At 43.0% G+C, this 22,278-nt stretch overlaps 1 protein-coding gene across 5 annotated transcripts in view; it reads right to left on the bottom strand.

Moving 5' to 3' along the window:
- ZNF692 (zinc finger protein 692) overlaps positions 1-17,678 on the bottom strand; it is a 93,018-nt gene extending 75,340 nt beyond the window's left edge. Inside the window, exons 1-4 of one of the 5 annotated variants that reach the window (XM_069233001.1) lie at positions 17,610-17,678; positions 15,454-15,652; positions 11,144-11,175; positions 6,756-7,637 (exon numbers count right to left, since the gene is read on the bottom strand). In XM_069233001.1, the coding sequence (XP_069089102.1) occupies positions 6,756-7,637; positions 11,144-11,175; positions 15,454-15,652; positions 17,610-17,625 (1,129 nt within the window). In that variant the 5' untranslated portion in view covers positions 17,626-17,678. The other 4 variants (XM_069233003.1, XM_069233005.1, XM_069233002.1 and 1 more) reach the window with 4 other exon arrangements.
- Positions 17,679-22,278: the final 4,600 nt, after the last annotated feature.

Raw genomic sequence — 22,278 nt, 5'->3', positions numbered from 1 at the left:
ACGGGAGGCTTTTATGGCATATAAGCGCAGGATGTGCATGCCAAACAACATACTGTGCGGAGGACACTGCTCAACGATGTTGATAGACTGGAAAGGAAACTACACAAGCATGAAAAAACAATATACATGCACGGCATCATCCTACACCGTTGCTAAAATCAGGACCATATTATAGGAATTTACAGACTTCGCAGACAAGCACTCACACAAACATGCCACGGCCAGAACACATGTGGTGGCAGAGAGAGCAGAGCGTTGGCTGACTTCTGTCACCAGACTCCACTGCCGGGCAATCTCTAGCTAGAGAATGAAAGAGGCAACACTCTCTTCGAGACTGACGGTATTTTGAGGGAATATGTTTCACACTGCTTGAGCCTCTATACATCCTACATCTATAGATCCCCCGAAGATTACACAGACTTCTTTGAGAGCATCAGACTAGCCTGGATTGAGGGCCCCTGTCTGCAATCCTTCTTCAGCCCCTCTGGGAACCCATATTAAGTACTCTTCTGACGCCCAGCAAACCACCATATCATATGGACTCATACCTATCGTCCACTGTCTCTTATAAATACAGACACAAAGATATTGGCAAAAAATATTGCAAACTGTCACTGCTGCTTCTAGATCTGGTACAAGCGGATCAGGCAGGGTTTATCCCTGGACAATTCACGTCACACAATCCCCGTGCACTCTTTGCCCTATTGCAGCAGCTCCAGTCAGACTACGAGGCAGTGGCTGTCGTCTTAAACGCCACTGAAGCCTTTGATTCCTTGGTGTAGGGCTATCGCTTTGTGGTGCTGACCAGACTGGTACTCTCAAGAGCATTCCTAAACCTAATACAGATGCTATACTCTGACCCCACTACCAGAATACTACTGAACATACTGCTCTCCGACCCCTTCCTTATTGAGAGAGGCATACATCAGGGATGCATTCCCTCACCTTTGTGATACGCCTCAGACCACCTAGCATGCATGATCCGTCAAATACATGCTCATCATGGCCTTGTGTTTTCAGAGCCTAGTGGTTTCTCTTTATGAATATGCTATCACTCTAAGTGAACCAGCCCGGAACCTCATTCCTGCCACCAGGGAATTCAGGATGTTCAAAGCGCTATCTGGTATTAGAATAAACAGGAACAAATCCACTATTTTTCCGTTTACACCAGCTACACATATATGCACATCCCTCTGCCCTGACCTTCAAGTCCCTGAAGTACAAGGGCATCCGGATTAGCAGAGATAAAACCACGGTTTGAAAATTATGGAGTGGCTTTAAACAAAATAGAAGTAATAGCCCTTATAAACAGCTATAGTCCTCAAATTCTTAGATCTCTTCAGTAACATTCCCATTCTACTTCCTCAACACTGCATCAAGACTCGCAGATCACACGTAGTGGCATGAGTGTGGGCTGGTAAGCAGCCCAGCATTGGCTGGAGGTGCTGACCCTGCCTTATGATCAGTGGGGGTTGGCAGCACCAGATTTCAAACTCTGCCAACCCTGTAGGGTTATATACTTTAACTAGCTCGGTTCCGCGCTGTCCTAAAGGCAAAATTAACTCAGTTTCTTGTACACAACTAGTGTGGGAGGGACTCCGCCAGCACTTGGCCTACCCTATTCTATATACCCGGGACTAACCTAGCACCCATTTCCCTATTACAGCCCTCACAGAAGACAAGGCTACCTCCAGTGCATCAGAAGCTGCCATGTTCCCCAGAGCTCACATTTTCCCAATGGGTTCTTTTCTAGATAGACTAAGCAACACTATCCGCTGGGGACAATTTCTCCACTCTCGAAGCGCTTCTATATTATCAGATTACAGCATTAAGCAGAGATGAGTACCCTACATTTCTTCAGGAGTCTCCTAATTCTAAGTCTTTGGCTCTGCTACACATGCCCCCTACTTCCAGACACCTAGTGGTCCAGCTCTAAAGCACTATGGAATCGGACACCCATCACAATCCCCGAGCATAAGCACAGTGGGAAGCAGACTTGGGACAAAGAGTGGGTATATTGCTGCAACCAGATAGGTGAACTTCCCTCTAATGAGCAACTCCGATTATTCCATTTATAATTTCTGCATCTGACTTATCACACCACCCTCTGTCTTTTTCAGCTTAAACCGAAAACAGATTCCCGTTGCGCAAAATGTAATGCATCAGAGGCAGACTTTGCCCATATGGCCTGGTACTGCCCGCGAGTCTGTGTGTTCTGTACATTGTCGAATATGCAAAGGCCCGTTCTTACACCTTTGCCAAAAATGGCCCTATTGGGCTGCACAGTATCTGTGGAGCTGGACGTCAAGTGATTTATCCCCATTGCCCTTCTGCTGGTCAAACACTGTGTGGCTTGCGTGTGGGGCCAAGCGTTCCACTACACCGTGGCTTAAGAACATGACGTACTGTAATGAGCAACTAGAACTCTACTACTTCACAGTCCCACGAGTGCTCGCCTGTGCAACCTTTGGAGCCTCACATACGGTGCCACACTAAGACCCAGTATTAGATCAATGTATACATTATGTGGGCGAGGAAATTCACTCTGAGCTTAGCCACAGTCGACTGGAGCATTCAATTTCAATCCTGTATTCCTCGGTGTGTCATGCTGTTATGTAGCTGCCATTTGTCTGAAGGTTGCAACCTACTGTATTTCAGTGGGTGCAGGGGCACATATTCGTCTGTCTTTCATGTTCCGGTCCATGAGGAGAGATGAGTACTGGACAGTGATCCATGCTAATCACTGAACTGTCTTATATCACGTATACGCATACTGTACACTCTCGTTGACGGTTCCTGGTGCAAACTTCAGTTTAAAAAAAGTTACGTTTGTTCCTCTGAACAGAAAGAGAGTGAGAGTGAGAGAGTGAGTGAGTGTCTGTCTAACGGGGAGGATCCCACAGACACTTGTGGTGAAAAAACATGACTGCAGTGGTACATTTTTGAGCGCACTTTGCACGATAAATGCAAAAATATGGCATAAAAGTGGTATAATAGTGTCCAAGCACCTGGAGGCAAATCAGTTAGATAAAACAACAACTGGGCAGCTTAGTCTTAATTAACTCAGTTGGATCACAAGGGCCTGTTTTGGTATGGAATGGACCTCGTGCATTCATCTACGATATAACCATTTTCAACGGTGTCAAGATGTAGAAGACATCTGCAGCTTAGATAACCTTTGTATGTTCATCTGATATGTGCCCAGCCGTAGGTGCACTTCCGAAAATGGTTGTAAAATATAGGTCCAGCTGAGACAGCCAAAGCTCAATTAATGCTGCTGCAAAATATCAAGTCAAAATAACGAGAATCAAGATACACAGTGTTACTGTTAAAAAAAAAAGAAAAAAACTATATTAAAATAGTGCCAGAGCCATCTGACATACTATGCTTTTTGCAGTAATGCCCAAAGTAATAATCCATTACAGAAAAACAGGTCTCGAAAAATCATAAAAATGTTACTAGAGCTGCAGGTAGAGTAATGTGAATAATCTACTCGACCTAACTATAATGTACTCAACCCATAAATTTGTCTAAGATAGTGTGATCCTAGGCAAATATATTATTTTACAGAGTCACATTTTTCTTCATTCTCATATGATTGCACCTTCAAATATGTTAATTCAGTGTTTCTGCCGAAAAAAGAAAAAAAACCTATTTAATTTGATTACGAAGACCAAACGTTTGCTCCATGTAGAATAAGAATCTCGCCCACATATAGGGTACACATGATCCATGACTTGTCTCTTAGTTTACTAGTAGTTTTGCCATCAGGGCAGGAGTGTTTCTCAGTTTGTTTTAACACTCACTTGAAATAAATATATTACTAAAGCATGATGTGGTAGCTCACTGTCATTTACAGACGGTAAATTTCCAAGAAATGTCCAAAAACCTTCCCACTAACTTGCAGCTTTACTGATAAAACTATATAGTGTAATAACAATAATAATGTTTGTCCAGTTGACTTAGTTATTTAAATGTGTGTTAGGAAAACCCTGACACTCTACAGCAGAGGTCTTCAAACTGGGTGGTGGACCCCCGTTGTGGAGGGGTAGAGGGGCCTTAAGTGGTCCCAGAGGGGGTGCCAAACTGGCCAAAAGAAGCATTATACAGATATCAGGTCTTTGTTTTAAGCAGAAGCATGTTATTGCATTTTTATAAAGGTAATAGTGCTTAACTGCAATGTTTAAATAGGTCTAGACATATTTAAACATTGCCATCTTTATAAAATAATTGTGAAAAATTCTGAAGGGGGGGCAAATGATTTTTATTTTTTAACTGGGGGCGTGGCATTAAAAAGTTTGGAGACCACTGCTCTACAGCCTTTTATTTCTCACTTTTTACAGCGGGTCGGACATAGACCTTACAAAATCCTGGAAATCTGCAGTGAGAAGAGAGGTAGACAAACTGACTTTTGACCTCTGTCTCTGAACACAGATCAAATGTGACAAGATGTAAAGGCGTCTTTATTGCTCCTTCACTTTGACTGAACAGAACACTTGTTTTTTGTCAACTCACCAGAAGGGGTGAGTAGGTTATAAAGATAGCTAGACCTGTTAAAATAATACTAGACCCAGTGTATGCCATGGTACTCGTGCAAGCTATCTGCAGAGACTTGAGTAGCAGACACTTGAGTGGCAGCATTTGTGACACACATGTCAACAGGAAATCGTTGCTACCAGAAAGAATAAATGGCAAAATCAAAGGTTGGAGGATTTTAAACTACCCAATATCTGCATGGTGGGTATATGATGTGCTGTTTCTTGCTACTGGAAAAAAATAAAAAATGGTTGAATCTCTGCATTCAGAAAGAAGCCCCGCCAGACTTGAAACAATCATCGTAATACCCAACCACATACAGTCATGCTCTAAACATCAAGACACACTCAGAACTTGAAGGAACATAAGACCAAGGGCCAATAAAATCTCTCCTAAATGTCTAGTCACGGTAAGAGTCACTCAGAACTCTTTATAGCACCTATGCTCACTCAGAGTTCACTGCCTTATAAAAGACAAAAAGTCCCACTCAGGATAACACATGGACTTCTTTTGCTAAGAGTTTTTTCCTTTAAAATATCCAGTGTCATCCAATGTTCTTCTCTTGCAAATACATAGTTCATGACTCAGGTTTTTATAATACATGAATCTCCTGAGGATATTTTTAACACCCAGAACCGTAAGAGGTTTGTTATGGATATTATTCCGATCTATGTCGCCCAGTGGTATGGTCTTGATCATATCCATTTTCACTTAAATATTTTTTCCTGAGGATGGCAATTTCACCCTGTGCTCTGCTGTTGGTAACACCTAGTGCCACTCAGAGTTCTGCTATTGCCACTCATAGCTTAATTATTTTAATACCACGAGTAGCAAATCTTCTATTCCTAGAGTTCATCAAAGGGGGCAATCAACACCAAACCCAAAACCCCACCATGGCAATCAGTGAGAATTTATGTAGCAAAACATCTGAATGCAGACTTTAAGACAATGCAGAAAAAACACAATAAACCCTTAAAGGCCCAATGGTTTAACCTGGTGTGTGAAATAATAAATCAGACCGACTGCCTTTGTCGTAACTATTCATAACAAACAGATTGGACCTATGGAGTCTTGCTTAACTTTTCTAAGTGCAATTGGGGAAATGGGTGTTACTGTTGACATGCCACCATTATTAACTCAGGCCTACTGTATTCAGCGTATGCTTTCCCACAAGGCACTATTCGGGCATACAGTCAGAGAATTACATAAGTACACAAAATTACAGCTGGCAAAACTGAAAAGTAGTATCTTTCTTGAGGAGGCCTAACCAAGATTCTCATGGCACAAATCTTCTACACCCACAATTTGATGGAGCAGAGAGGACTGTGGAGACCAACAACAAAACCCCCACTCCAATGGCAATCTAGGAGATTCCATGTATCAAAATACCTATCCGTAGCATTTAAAACAGCATAACAATATTCAACCCTAAATGTCTATTGACTTCAACATACGCTTTTCAAGAAATACGTCAAGCCTAATGCATCACCGATAACTGTTCGTGACAGACGATTATGCCTATACCATTTATCATTGGCTTGTCACCATAAGCAACTGAGGCTTACTGGGCTGGAAGTAAGCTTTCCCACAAGGCAACCATCAGGTACACCTCAACAATATTACAAACATGTATAAAATTAGTTGTCAAAACACTATACAATTCACAGACTAAATATCTATTTTGTAACTACTGCCAACTACTGACTAGTGTTATATATAAAAAATTATGTCAGGCTTCAAACAGCGTTTCTTCCAATTATTTGTTTTATGGTTACAGAGCAATGTACATATATGGGGACGTTATCCATCTCAATAGTGCTGAACTTACTGCTCAGGGAAGGATGATCTGCTGGGTTGGTCTTGTCAAGATTTGAACCCAACCACCTAGAGGACACCAACAAACCTCAGCAGTGAACGCATAAATCACTTTGTTTTCTGAATAGGGCTTGGCTAACGTGATATTTATGATTTCAGGCAGAGAATTTAGCACAGTAGACAGAGCATATGTGATTGTGAGAAACCTTTTCATGCAATGTTGTATTCTACTAAGTAATCGTCATTTGCAAATAGTGCAGAGTGATTTATACACCTGGCTAGCAGCTTGCCCTTAGATATTTTTGCAGAGTTACTATAACATGTAGGAACAACATCCATTAATAGAGAAAGCAATTCCACACTCCCAGCCACTGTGGAAAAGTTTTATAAAACGTCCCCCTTACCTTCGGGTGTCACCCCAAACCCTGGCATTTCTTGTTCTGCATCTGCATCAAGATAGAGACTGGGAAGTGAGGAAACGTCTCTAGGAGATGCTACAGAACATGGCACTTGCTCTTGAGCGTTCACCTCCTCCCTTGTGTTAAGAAGGTCAGCAGGCTCAAATTCCTGCATGGGGCAGGGGCTCGGGGCGGGCACCACCATCTCTTTTGTCCTTCGCTTTCTGCCTGGTGATTCATCTGTTAATACCGCCCACTGCCAGCGAGTGGTCATCCTTTCCACAGAGCACCTTCCGTTTGAAGGCCTGGATGCACAACTCTGTACTCCGTTGACTCCTGAAGCAGTGTGTGGATTAGCATCAGAAGGTTCATCCTGACCAGTTGACAAGTCTTTAACAGACTTATCTTGACTCTCCTCCTGTCTCATCTCCATGGCAACAGTGGGGATGTCAGTGATATCGGCTGTGGCAGTCTCTGTCCTTTCTCTGAGCTTCACCACACTTTCCGCTAAAGGTCTTCTGGAAGTGCTGGCAAGCTTTGGCCTCCTCGAGCTCCGCGGTGGCAGTGTTCTTTGGGTGCTACTGACAATCTGCTGCTCAGCAATGGTCTCAACTTCTGTGCTCTTTGGTAGATTGGTAACCTTGGCATGTGTTGGTGGGACATCGTCCTCGCTGGAAGAGAGGGGGAAAGACCAAGAGAATGTGTGCCCAGCAAGGCATTGCCAGAACAGTGTCCTTGCCCGACCTCTTCTCTCCAGCGGCATACGGTGCTTTAAATTGGGAATAAATCCACAGTCTTGGCTATGATCATGGCAAAGGATGATCAGCTGCTGCAGCGTATCAGCAGTGACTGAAAATCTACCCGGCGGCTGATCGTCATCAGTCTGCCCTGAAACCAGAAAAAGATGTCTGAAGTTTAAGACCACAGAAGGAAGAGAAAAAAACACAGGTTTGCATCAGAACATGTAATCATGGGCAAAATATGTCTAACACAACCAGACCAATATATAGTGAACAACAATTTGTAGGTTCTTATTATATTTTTTTTGCTGGTAGTAATTCTAGTGAAATCAACATGTCCCCAACTGATTTTGAGAAACTAAAATTACTAAACTGCATTGATTGAGATTACCCAGAAATTCTAGCGTGTGGATCACTGAAAGGGCTACAATACTGCGCCACTCGCTAATTTCATGCTCTCAGCTTTCACATAAACGTTAAGAATCTTACTTTTCAATTCCTTATTTTCACAGTATAGAGAGTGATTTATTCACCCTCTGTTATCAATGTACTTGTCTTTTTTAAACTTCGATATAGTTCTGCTTTTTCTCTTTGTAAGATCTCCTCACAGCTAACGTTATCGCAAAATGATCAACATGATAGAGGATACGGTACGAACTTTTGTAAATGTATTCACAAAAGAACAACAGTGGGCTGAATTAATGGAGGGATATAATGTGATAAACAGTTGCCACTGCAAGAGCTTCAATGTACCATGGAGATGAATTAAGAAACTAGGGTGGGCGAAATGTGAATTTCCCCTACAAAAGCAAAGCTTAAAAACTTTGCAAAGGATGCCAAGTTTTTCAAACTTGGAAAATGTCCTCCTGAAAACACATTGCAAGACTTCTTCCAACTGAAGTTAGTCCCTGCACAGGAATTTCCTTGTTTTTTCACACTTCTTCTATCACAAACCTATATTCTCCTTTCGAAAATCGATGTTTTTGTCCGCAAAATACGCACTTGAGGAATCTTTTGTATTGTTCAGCTAAGAAACCTTACAAATGTTGCAGATAAAAATACTTTACAACTTTGCATACTGTGTGTAGAAGTCTATGGACTACCTCCTGGCTACCACCAAGGATGGGGTGAGTTTTGCGCATTTTGTTCAGCAGATATCCAGCCATTTCTTTTTCAGGCATGTAATTATCTGTAATGTGAGCGGTTCTCAAAACTAAATTGAAAATGCTGTTTGTTTTTCAAACAAAGAAATTGTTTCTTTCACCAACAACTACAATAGCCAAACAATAATTTAATCTGTATGACATCTATTTTTAGTGTGGGCAAGGCTCACATAAGCATGTCTCTGTTACAAGAGATAAATAAGCTGAGGTATAGGGTCTGTTTAGAAAACAGGTGGGGTAAAAGGGAATGGAAAAAAAAAGACTCCGCTTTTTCTTTGGCGAGTACGGGTGTCTGGCTGTTTAGGAGGATGGAGACCGTCAGGTGGTCAGATACAGCTCCTTCCCCCTGAGGTGTGGTGCCACGCTCATTTATCACAAGGTGTGATGCCAGTGGAACGAAGGAAAAGCTTTCAATCTAAGTAGAGGATCGTATTAAAAAAAACTGTCGGTCCAGTGCTGAGTTTGCACTTATTTTAGTCGATTTTCCTGTTAGGGGTTTATGTGTTGGGCCGCGGAAAAAAAAAGTATCAACTTTCTCTTCTAACTCTCACCTCAGTGGATTAAAGGCATTTCACTCAGAGATTGAACAAACAAGGGGGGTGCCACTCAAGCTGGAATGACCACAGCCATGTATGTTTTCTCACTTCCTCAAATGCGCAGTCAAGGGGAACTCAAAAAAGCAAGAAGGACATGACAAGAGGATTTCTGGAGTAGTAAATGTGTTCTAATCAAAGGATGAATGTACTGTGGGGCAGGAATGATCCTACAATGGCAGGAGCCTTGGCATGGGTGCCTAACTCACATTTTCAGATGTTCGCAACTGGCAGCAGAAGGGAAGGCTTGCCCGGAAAGCAGTCGGTCCATGTTTGGGTGCTTTTAGGATAAGTGAACAAGACTAAGGGTTCATAACTGGCCTGTGTGAGATGGACAAACAGGAGAAGGTGAAACAGTGATTCAAGCAGAGAAATACATTGGTGTCTTCGCAGAGCGATTAATAATGCCCAGGTTGATTGTCACCAAAGTGCCAGAAAAGGCTGAAAATGCAAATGTGGCTTCCAGCATCTAAGGTGTCTCTGGAAGTCATGCGCTATTACAAGACCGCAAAAGCCTACTGTTGGAAGACGAGTAAACCGGGAGGGTACCACGGTTAGGAGGAGAGCAGGTGAGGAGAGCAGGTAAGGAGAGGGAAGTGGTCCAACCAGAACATTTGAGAGAGTGTGGCATGCGTGAACCTCACTGCACCGCCTCAATGCATTGCAGAGCGTCGCCCTCCAGCGCATGGACAGTCAGTCTTCTTTCTTGTCCAATGTCCAATCCAGTGCCGCCCTCCAGCGCATGGACAGTCAGTCTTCTTTCTTGTCCAATCCAGTTCCGCCCTCCAGCGCATGGACAGTCAGTCTTCTTTCTTGTCCAAGACAGTGCAGCCCTCCAGCACATGGACAGTCAGTCTTCTTTCTTGTCCAATCCAGTGCCGCCCTCCAGCGCATGGACAGTCAATCTTCTTTCTTGTCCAATCCAGTGCCGCCCTCCAGCGCATGGACAGTCAGTCTTCTTTCTTGTCCAATCCAGTGCCTACACTTCTTCACACTCTCTCTCCGTAGAGCGTTCTCACTCTGGAAGCTGCTGTGACTTTTTTTTTTTTAATAAATCTTCGATGTCTTTCTGACATCAATTGACTTGTAGAGTTTTTAGATCTAGGACCTGATCCTTCTACATAAACATTAAATGCACATTCTTTTAACTCAGCTCAAGGGAGGTTAAGGAGTTTAAGAGGGGTTGTCCTAGAGTGGACCTCTATGGCACCTTTATGATTCTATCTCCCCACAGCCTTTCCAATCTGCAAGATACATGGCATAACAGTGGATTACCCGGAAATGTGTTGTACCCATAATCTCCCTTGCTCCTACCTCTAATCATAAGCTTCGAGGGGCAAGAGATCCCACTGACCTCTATGGTGCACGAGGGCTACGTCCTTCCGAACTGTGCTATCATGTAAGCAAGACAAGCAACTTCAATTCTAAACACTGATCTTCCTGCAAGGGCTGTGCTGTAAGGGACTGTCTCTAAACTGCAGATCCAGATACTGGATTGTAAAACAAAGTCTGCCACTGCACTTTGATTGCCATGTTCTTACTGTAACACGTTATACCCTCAGAGAGTTCCTGCATGATCACTGTGCTCAGGGATAGTCAATCAAAAGTGACACGGAAAATATAGGATCCTTTGTTGTTGTAGTAAATGTAAATAAACAGCAAAACAAAGAGAATCTCAGAAATGAGAACACGACTTTGGAGGTGGCTAAGGAAAGGACAGTAAAATAATTCAGAAGAATAGTACAGCAATGCATTTGTCAGACTTTAAGAGTAGTTCACGATTAGCAGGAAGGCACACTTGGTGCCATGATTCTGCAGAATACATAATATGTGAGTTAAGTTTTTTACAGCAACACACATGGTGGCACAAGGCTTGAAAGGAAGATGCTGAACCTTACCTGTGCAAACCATGGCAACTGAAGAACTGTAGCTGTGAAAAGAAAAACACAATATTTGAGCAAGGCATGAAACAAAAATAGTCTGATATTTTCTCTTGATCATATTACACCTCTAGAAGACTTCAGTACCTCACACAGAACATAAAAAAATAGTTGTACATGTCCAACAATAACGCCGGATTTGTAGGTGACATGTAACAGGTTATGGGCTAAAGAAGGAGAAAGCAAAGTCAAGATGGGACAAGAGGAGACTAAACTGGAGATGAGATAGTGGAGGGATTGACAAGTTTATCTGGGAAGAATACAGGTTTGTGACAAAAGAAGTGTGAAAAGGACAAAGACAAATATTTTTTTTTTCCACTGAGCTGCAAAACTGTGGTTTGGTAAAGAAAGCTAGGTTTCTTCAAACTATGTATTCACCAAAATAAAAACTGAAATCACTGGAACCCAGAACTGTAGCACTGCTTAAAATTACTGAGTTCCTCAATATACTACTAGGGCAACGCAGGTTGTGGGATCATGACTGCTGATATATACACAAACATCATCTAAGACCCTGACCCCCTTACTGAGCCCACAGAAACCACACGGGGGGGACGACAGGCAGATCAAGAGTTTCACATCACTACTTTACTAAGAAAAGAAGGGAAGTCCCAAAGGAACCAAGACAGCACCTTCATCTGCAGCATGAACTGGTTGTTACTTGCAACAGATATTACATAACACAATTCATATGCAAATGCTCCAGGTACACCACACAATCTAGGAAAACTGCTGGACTCAAAATAATAATTTCCCTAAAATGTTACACCAGGCACACAGCATGGTAAAATATCAACATCGAATGCAGGTCTGTGCAGCGTTAGAAACATGACAACTCCACTAGCTGTAGAGGTTGCACGTGTCACCTATGTCAATTTTTCCATACTTTTCAAAGTAAAGAGTCTGTGTTGATAACACAGTTTTATCTCCCTCCCGGGTACCACAGCCGCTCATGTATTTCCATATGGGAACTGACAACGCCTTCCCAGCTCAAGACCGACACTTCTATGCAGCTGGCAGTTAATTACTTGTAAATGAAGAGGTTTTTTTTCACTGTAAACAGCATACATAACAGCAGGGCAGTGCATAAAGAAATTGGCTAGAACTGTGATACTCAAAGTACAGCCCTCCTGATCTTTACATGGGGCCCCCTGGTGAACAGCAGCACTGGATTCACTCAGCATGAACTTTAGAAATATGTTAAATAAACAGCCAAGCATTTATTTATAGGTTAAAGTTAAAGACAGAAAGTAACTAGAGTGTCCTGCACAGCTTAAACGTAGAAACACCTTTGTTTTTAAAGACACCCTGCACCAAAAGTGTACAAACATGAGAAAGTCTGTTCAAAATTTAAAAAAGGGTATATTTTTAGCACGCAAAACCATTTCACCTTAGTACATCTGATTATATCAATGCATTGAGAAGTATTTGTAAAGTGATAGTTCCTGATATCCCCACAACAATGCCAGCAGCGAACTAAGAGCAGAGTCAGGTTTTTAAGTGTCCTGGGTTTATATTATAAATTACCATTATTGTTTCTTAAATGAAACACAGGAGAACATTTTGTACAGCACACATCCTGAAGTCGTGCGTTTCAAGATTCCCATATGTGATAATGAAAAAAGAGGGAAAGTGAAATAAAAAAATTGCCTAGGATTACACAATTTATTTAAGTGGAGAAGCCGGGATTAATACTATGTATTTGGTTTTATGCTGTGCAAATCGGACACTAGCTATACATGCCTCGCTTCCCCTACACCTACCTTACTGCCACCCCCCCACCCCGACTGCCACCCAGCTGGCATCAACGCGGCCCTCCGTCACATCGCGGGCCAAACTTGGTGTCCCCTGGGAAAATGTTTGAGAGTACCAATGGGCTAGAGACTTAATAGATGCCGTGCTAAAATGAATGGGACAATACAAAGGCCACACGTTTCCCATAGCAACGCTCTTTACTCGGAGAACATGAAGACGTGCAGCCAGTGGATGATGTCTTGGTTCTAATACAGCAGTGACCTGGACTCCTTGTTCATATTCTACCATTCTATGTGCCCGGTGAGTCATTCTACCGGGTGATGGTGTCAGTAGCTGCACTAGCAGTGTGCCACAGAGACAGTTTTTACGAAGGTCCTCGGTTAACAAAAAAAAAAAAAAAAAACAGTCATGTGTTTGGTATTTTCCTGTAGATATCACATGATCTGTTATGATCTTTAAAGTCAGGAATTTTTCTGTCAGATTCTGACAAGAGCATGAATCAAAATACAGAAACTCTGTACCCAAGAACAGTAACCACTGAAGCTGCTACTAATCTCAGCAGCCCATGGGTACCAAGAGAATAAATAAGAGAGCTAATCAGTATATAAATGTAATCTTGTCAAGTCAGAAGATAGAATCAAGACATCATTTTAAGTCATAATAAAACCCCATTTGAGAAGAATTATTAAAGAGAGAGTCACTGAAACAGTCCAAGGAGTGAAAGCAAGGTCCTCGTGGTGGAACCCTGGTCTCTAGATGGCGGCAGTAGAAAGTCATGTTAGATGGATACTTTATTCCCGCATTCATTTGTGCCCTGTCCTAGTTGGTTTGTATTTTCAGAAATGGCCCACAGCGCCTTCATCACCTCTGTTTTGCCATTATTCAGATTGAACTCATTAAGTCAGGAGGATTACTGTAAAGTGATGAAAAGATGTGCCTGGGATATGATGCAGAATTATGATTATTCATCCGACTAGATTAACACAGGTAATATTGTTTCACAAAAAACACTGCATATTTAATGTATAAAGTTCAAACACTAAACTGAATGGTAAAAAAATGATTGGTAAAAAACTGAATATTTACTTAATTTGAAACGAGTGGTTAGAAAAATAAAAATAAAACTCCAATATTTGTTCACAGACTAACTAGATTCTTGTACTTATCTTTATTGGAAAGTCAAAATAAGTTGTGGATAAAACTAAAGAAGAGTCAAACAAACAAGAATTTATAAACTAGGTTGAAGAGGCACTCCACTCTTTGACCCAAGGCGTTTTATACTGTCTCTTCGACCCCTTTCTGGAATTAATCTAGTTTCATACTGCCTACTGCAGCGGGAAGCTGAAAGCATCCAGTCAAGTCAAACTACAGGGAATGGGAGCTGAATGCAACAAGAACACGCCTGTGAGCAGAATGTGGCATCAGCAAAGACGTGTGGGCAGAACGTGAAAGAGAAGGCAAAGCTTGGGGCAAATGGCTGCATGGGGTATGTGGGAAGAACCGATGGATAAAGGGTGGAGAAAGACTAAGAAAATAGCCACAGGAAAAGGGAGGAGTGGAAAGTGAAAGAACAGCCATCAGAAAAGCTAAGTCCAGAGTCATCAGAGAAAGAAAGAGTTGCGCCTGCAGAGGCAGCAGAAAAGGAACTGGAAAAGATTAATGGCATAATTGTGTGAAAGAGGCACTGGAGAGAACTCTTTGCATAGAGAAATGGTCTGCCAAAAATGAATGGGCATCACATTACAGAAGCTGGAGGTATGGGGAACAGAATGAGGAGATGTATCAGAAGACATTAGTGAGACAATTATCAGTGAAAAAAGCCGATGAGTGGGCAGAAAGAGGAGGAAGAGATGTCAGGAAAAGCACCTTGAAAGATACGCGAGGGCAATGTGCCAAAAGGAACAAGAATGTGTGTGTAAATTATTGCAGAAGGTGAAAAGGTGCAAAAGCCCCCAAGATAGGAATAACTATGAGACTACTGCAATGTTCTACCGGGGGGATTGATAAGGTGTGGAAAGTGTTTTGAAGACAGTATTCTCATGAAATGTTGAAAAACATTGACCTTCAGCTCCCTTACTTCGAACATGGCCTATCTTACAAAGCCTTTAAATGTGACTGCATACAAACTGGGCAAATGGACATTCAATGAAAGACAAAGCACAAAAGGTTACCTCTGGCCTACCATGATAGCAAAGTAGAGAGCAGTGTGGGACATTAAGAGGGACAACAGCAGCGAGTCTGCAGGCAGAGCATGATATACAGGGATATATGACTGGCGAGCGAAAGATAAGGCAGCAGACGAGCTACATAAGCAAAATGTGCAGAAAAGGAAGGTGTGTGGAATAAACTAAAGACAGCAGGGAGGTGTGTCAGTAGAACAGAAGAGAAAAGAGGCATCAAGTAATCTGGGCACATCTAGCGACAGAAGAGAGATCAGGAAAGAGACAAGACAAAGGTACTGCAGGAGGTGTGCGGCAGAACATGTTATCAGGTGTGCAGGAAAAAACAAATACCTGTCCAGCAAAAACTTGGCCAGCTGCGAGTGCAAGGAGAAGCCAAGCTCTTCCTTCAGGACACACCACTGCTCAAGGTGGCTGCCAATCCGGATGCGGCACTTGCTACGCCTGGCGTCCAGCTCCTTCCTTTTCTGCTTCCGCACTTCCTCAGGGGCACGCAGGAGGCGCCGGGAACTGTGCTTTTCCATAGCGCTACCTACACAGAGCCAGAGTTATGGAAAACTAGCATGTGACATCCAACAAGACAAAAAGATGGCTTCCAGAAAAACATGCGGCCAGAAGAGTCACCCCCTATCCTTTCTTTGAAGCATGCCTGAACACCTCAAGCCTCGGTGAGAGACCTTGTTAACACTGAGACTCTAAAAGTGATCAAGGCACAACGCAAGGAGCCAAATGAATGCCTATCAGATAACTTTCCGCTAAAAATAACGCAAGTCATTGACCACCTAGCAATTACAGTGTAAGGTACCAACAACTTTATTCTATGTTAACGCCCAAAACGCCGTAAAATGTATTGACAAACCCCTGCTAAATAAAAAAAGACACTGACTACTTCCTATTAACTGTAGAAGACAGTGACAACCTCTACCTCGCCATAAAAATTATAACGCACTGACAACCTCCCACCTTCAGTACAAGTTACAGGCAACCTCACACTGATTCTATAAGGTAGTCCGCCTCCCACTGATTACCTATTTTAACCGAACAAGTCACTGATAACCTAAATATCTAGCACTGAGCATCATGACAAACTCCTGGTAAGTGAACAAGCCACTAGCAACCAAACTCTGACCGGATAAGGCACCGACCGTTTCCTGGTTGTAGGAGGCAGGTAAAACCTCCCACTGGCTATAAAAGGCACAAGTAACTTGCCATGCACTGTAGAAGATACTGGCAACCCTCTTACTGACAACACACTGCATCTTCGGGCCTTCCATCATTTACTCGTGTTTGGCAATTTTACACTGTCATTTTTTGGCATCATACAAAACCATGTCCCCCTGCATTCCTAAAACCTTGCATGGAAAAACTAACACTATCAGAGCCATATTAGCCTGCACATAATTTAAGTGACTAATTAGCTTTTCATTAGGTGTAAAAAAACAAAAAAACTAAAGCAATCAAGATGCTTTGAGGCATAAGAGTTGTACTTCTTTTTGTGCCACACCGGTGGGTCTTCGTTTAAAACATAATTTTATTGGATCATATCCCATTTAATGTCAGTTATCTGTAAGTACTTTAGACAAGTCACTTCTATTTCAAGCTATGAATTATAGCAGTTACGTAGTGATGACTCTAAAGAGCAATTTAAAATATACAGTGGAAGAAAAAGTAATTGCCCATGTATGCTGCACCTAGACACCACACTGATCTCTGGCTTAACCCTGGCAGTCACCTTACTGCCCTTAATAGTCACAGTCATTAAAAAAATTAAATTTCTTTATTGCTTATCACCTTCTTATAAAGCACAGTTTCACTTTTCAAGTCTGGAATTTTTATTTTTCCTGGCGAGAGGATGCTTCTGAACGGTGACTTTTATAGCAACAGGTTGACATTTTAGAGAATCCATTAAAAGTGGGTGACAAAACACATGCTCTCCATCTTTTTTGCGAACATTTCTAGCAGGGATGGTGCAGGCAAAACAAGAAAATGATGATGGAAACGAGGATAGATTCCAGTGCCCTGACAAGTGCAAGAACATTGCCCCACTCTCTCTACCTTTTACTCACACAATCCGAACTTGTAACCCAAGGTTACCGTTCATTCCCAGAGGTACAAAACCATGCAAGAAAAGGATGCCTAAACATTCAACAACCATGAAGGGCTCCCTAGTGCAATATAATCAAAGACACTGGAGGTATGAGATTTGCGGCCACAGTGTTGGACGCATTTGTTACAAAACCCATCATCTGCTGCATAGTTTGCAAACTTTAACCCCCCCAAAAAATGGTTTTGGACCAGAGGTTACCCTCCAGGTACCCCCCGGACCCTCGCTCCCTCCTGCGTCCACTGTTACTCCACGAGCCCCTGCACCCCCTCTCCGACCTGCGAAGGCACCTGGGTCCCCCTCTGCGAGCCTCCTGTGACCAGCCCAACTGGTCCTCCTACACCCCGCCTCCCTCCTCCCCAGCGTCCGCCCATCCCTCCCTTACCCTTCCACCTCCCCATCACTCTCCCATCTCCTCTTCCTGCTAGCAACTTTGTGGCACAGGAAGCGGCCTGCGCCGTCACTTCCGGCGGCGGAGACGAGCGCAAGCGCTTCTCGAAACGGACCCAAGAAGCGCCATCTACTCAACGACAGCGATAGACTAACAAATGTAACCGAAAGTTAAACACAGAAACAGAACCATTATTTTTTTTCTATTTCTGTATGCCTGCCTTGTCCATATGTTGCTCAGACTTTTTTTCCTGACTTTCAGAATTCCCCAAGCCATTGTTGTTACTTCTAATTGTTTTTGTTGTTGCTGGCTTGTACTGAGAAAAGTGAACATGAACTTTAACCTCTGTGTTATCACATACTGTCGGTTCATGACCTTTGACACTAACAATATCACAGAAAGTGAGTCCACTGAAGGTACCAAACACTGCAATAACTACCAGAGGTGCAGCCATAACATCCCCAGTCACACCCAGGGTTTCCACCTTTCCAAGAGAAAAATATCAACAATTTGTTGTTCTTTTAAGTGTCTGCAGAGATCTGGACTCATACTAAATAGGAATGTACACAAACTCATATGTATTAATTGGTAACATCACTTTTCTATCTTTGTTTACTTTAAATATTAGCAACAGATAATTATTGAACCTCTATAATTCCTGTAAAAGTGATTTTTATTTATTTTTGCTGTTTGAAGTATGTGCAGGCTTTTTTGGTGATTTTGCTTGTTTTTGTACCAGCATACTCATCAAAATGTAGGAGGGAGCCAGCCAGTTGGCAGCCCTATACACAGCTCTATGCACGCCTCAATCAGCAATTTTCAGATACAGCCCTGAATCCCAGTGGGTATAGCTCCCACGTTTTTGGTTCACTTATGTGTGACACTTCCATGTTACTGGAAGACCTGTGCGATATTTCAATTTCTTTGTGTGCTACTTTGATTGACAACTTATATCAAGTAGAACAAAACAGTTATGTTGATGTAAGGAGACCCAATAAATTATCTATTTGATGGCTAGTAACGGCCTAGCCACTGCCTTAAAACAGTTGGAACAGCTTTTCTAAAAAGACATAGGAGTGCTGTGAGTCTCTGTACACTTTGTCAGTGGAAGCGTTGAGAACATGCTAGACGGTGTATGACAGTCACAACCTGTCTAAAATAAGCTGAACAGCAGCATTTGCTATATACTCAGTCCCCTCAGGAAATGTTGAGGAAGCACAGACTTGGTATGGCTCGTTTCCCTTCCGCCTTCACTCTACCATTCACTGTATCCCTTTGCTTGCTAGCTCCATGGCGTTGAATTTCACTTCCCACACTCCTGTCTCTCTTCCTTTCCCTGTCTCTTGTTCTCTTCCTCTTTTCCACCCATTCTTTCCTCTCTCCCTTCTTTCTCTATGTTTTTTTCATTCCTTCTGTGCTCATTCCCACTTACAGTATCTATCGCGTCTTTCCTTTTCCCCTTCCATCATGACGCTGAGTGAAACAGGCAATTTAAAATCAGGGGGGCCAGTAAGATTTAGCAGGACAGTTACCTTGCAGTCAAAGCACTCTCCCGTCCACTTCCAGTCTCTATGGCAAGCAATCAATGGATGATGCAAGAGATACAGTTTTCCGAAGATGCTGAGGATGCTGATCTGGCTACAGAGGTCGATGTCCCTCGAAGTCCAGGTGAAGTCCAGCCAAAAACCACTTGTCTACTGGTCTCTAATCACAGCGAACCCAGCAGTTCACTTTAACTGCAGTTACTGTTCGTCTTGGGTGACCAAACTGCACTTTGACAACTCTCCTGGATTCGGTAGACTTGGGTGGAACTTTTGAGTGTTAGAGTTTCATCTACGCTTCGGCAGTCGGTGGCGATCCAGCAATTGTGGCTACCAGCTTGCCAAGGGGACTTCTTAAATTTTGGAGCTGTAGTAGGAGGTCGGCCAAATGACTCTCGGAGTTCACCTCTTCTGTTTGAGGCTTGGGCTCACTTTTCTTCGAGCCAGGGCACCACAAGCCCAGTCCTCTCTCTGCTAGCCCGGAAGCAGCACATGCAGTCCAGTCTTTGGTACAGCCTCTCTTTGCCAGGACCAGGGCATAGAAGGGCAGTTCTTCTTCGGTCCTCTCTCCAGTACAGATGCAATCTGAGGTATGGGGGCCAGGGGTGTCATTTTAATGCCCACAACTTGCCCTTGGGAGATGCAGTGACTACTAGACAATAAGCTAAAAGGTTCCCTCCATCTGATGATGACTTCCTGCAACATGCCACATCTAGCTATCCCAAAGTGCAATATTCTGTGCAGTTCCAAGATGGCAGAACCCTTTGGTTGTTGTGTGGTGCTTGGTAGTCCACCCTAGAGGTGTGGCTACCTAACGGCACGACTGCTGGAAAATAGGTTTGTCAACTATTTTCCCCAATGCCAACCTGTCTGTCAGAAAATAAAACGCAGCTTCACCACGTGTGCCCACCCTTCAAAGGCTGCTTCCCCTTTGAAACTCACCTTTTGGGCTCATTCCCTGTGTGGTTTTCTGCCAGGGAGAAGTCACGCCACTTCCGAAGTCATGGCTCTATTGTGTCCTTTCCTGGGAGCCCTTCGTACTGCTCCCCAGGAGGGCAAAAGGCAGTTGTGCAGACAGCATCTGCAAACTGCCACAAAAAAAGTTGGACAGCAGAGTAACAACTTTCACTTTTACTGGCGTTTACTAAAAAATTACATTAAATGCGAGTTGTCCATCATTTCGGGTTTAATGTAACAATTCTTTTGATGCTTTGAATACCAACTTCAGTAGGTTCCATTGAGGAGTTACCACATCTACTAGACTTTCAACAGAAAAAAACAGCAATTTACTGATAGCACATATAAAAATGCATGTCATATCTTTTAATACACATCACCCTACCTTAGGAATTGATGGGCGTACCTTAGGGGTGACTTATATATATCTTAAAAAAGGAGGTCTGGACTTTGTCATCAGTTTATATGGCACAGCCACGTTAGCAGTATAAAGCTCTACCAGTCCACAGTGGCTGTGCTCAGGGTGTCACATAATTGCTGCAACTCCTCAGGGGCACTTTAAGTTGCAGGCCCTGAGCCTTGGGCGCTTTATGTTTCTTTGCACTTCTTGCCTCTTAAATCTTAAAAATTCATACTGCTTATTCCCCTTATTGGAGTTGCGTTGTTTTGGTGTTGTTGTGCTTATTAATTTTTTCTTTATTTATATAAATTCGACTGTTATTTTTATTGTGTTGTGTTTTGACTTTTTAACTATTTTGATATTTCTAAATGCTTTACTCATTTTCTTTAAGGGAAGCCTGTCTGCTCTGCACCTTAGATACCAGGGGTTGGGCTCATGTTTAAATTACAGCAACCTTTCATTGGACCTAACAGGATACTTTTGGAGTTTTATATTTAATTAGATTTAGGGCCTGATTTAGGCTTCGGCGGACAGAGTTCAGTCCATCAGGGTGGTGGAGAGCATTACCCCACCACTTCGAAGATCTGTTGTCCCCAGATGTAGAAGTGTCACCTGGCCAGGCAGTCATCTCTGTATGTTGAAAGGAACCACAGCCACAGCAGTTGCCTTAAAGGCACAAAACGTTCAGTGGATGGCTGATACAGAAAGAGGGAATATCATACTGTCCACCTTAAGAAGGGTGGACGAAGGACGCTTTTCATGGAAAGAGGCAAAGAGACCTCCGTCAACACAACGCTTTTGTGTCCACCCATCTTTAAATGAAGTAGGCAGACCTAGAGTTTAGAGGACAAAGAACTCAAAGACATCTACAATGGAGTACCCTGTTGTAGGAAAGTACCATCTTGCCTGGCATGTTACCCCCATTTTTCACTGTATATATGTTGTTTTAGTTGTATGTGTCACTGGGACCCTGTCATCCAGGGCCCCAGTGCTCATAAGTGTGCCTGAATCTGTTACCTGTGTAGTGACTAACTGTCTCACCGAGGCTCTGCTAATCAGAACCTCAGTGGTTATGCTCTCTCATTTCTTTCAAATTGTCACTAACAGGCTAGTGACCAATTTTACCAATTTACATTGGCTACTGGAACACCCTTATAATTCCCTAGTATATGGTACTGAGGTACCCAGGGTATTGGGGTTCCAGGAGATCCCTATGGGCTGCAGCATTTCTTTTGCCACCCATAGGGAGCTCTGACAATTCTTACACAGGCCTGCCACTGCAGCCTGAGTGAAATAACGTCCATGTTATTTCACAGCCATTTTACACTGCACTTAAGTAACTTATAAGTCACCTATATGTCAAACCTTTACCTGGTAAAGGTTAGGTGCAAAGTTACTTAGTGTGAGGGCACCCTGGCACTAGCCAAGGTGCCCCCACATTGTTCAGGGCCAATTCCCAGGACTTTGTGAGTGCGGGGACACCATTACACGCATGCACTACATATAGGTCACTACCTATATGTAGCTTCACAATGGTAACTCCGAATATGGCCATGTAACATGTCTATGATCATGGAATTGCCCCCTCGGTGGCGATCCAGCAATTGTGGCTACCAGCTTGCCAAGGGGACTTCTTAAATTTTGGAGCTGTAGTAGGAGGTCGGCCAAATGACTCTCGGAGGTTACCTCTTCTGTTTGAGGCTTGGGCTCACTTTTCTTCGAGCCAGGGCACCACAAGCCCAGTCCTCTCTTTGCTAGCCCGGAA

This window comes from Pleurodeles waltl, chromosome 4_2 (genome assembly GCF_031143425.1).
Source record: "Pleurodeles waltl isolate 20211129_DDA chromosome 4_2, aPleWal1.hap1.20221129, whole genome shotgun sequence".
In the NCBI taxonomy this organism is placed as follows: domain Eukaryota; kingdom Metazoa; phylum Chordata; class Amphibia; order Caudata; family Salamandridae; genus Pleurodeles; species Pleurodeles waltl.
The sequence above is the reverse complement of the archived record's forward strand: the minus strand, read 5'-3'. Positions and strand labels throughout refer to the sequence as shown.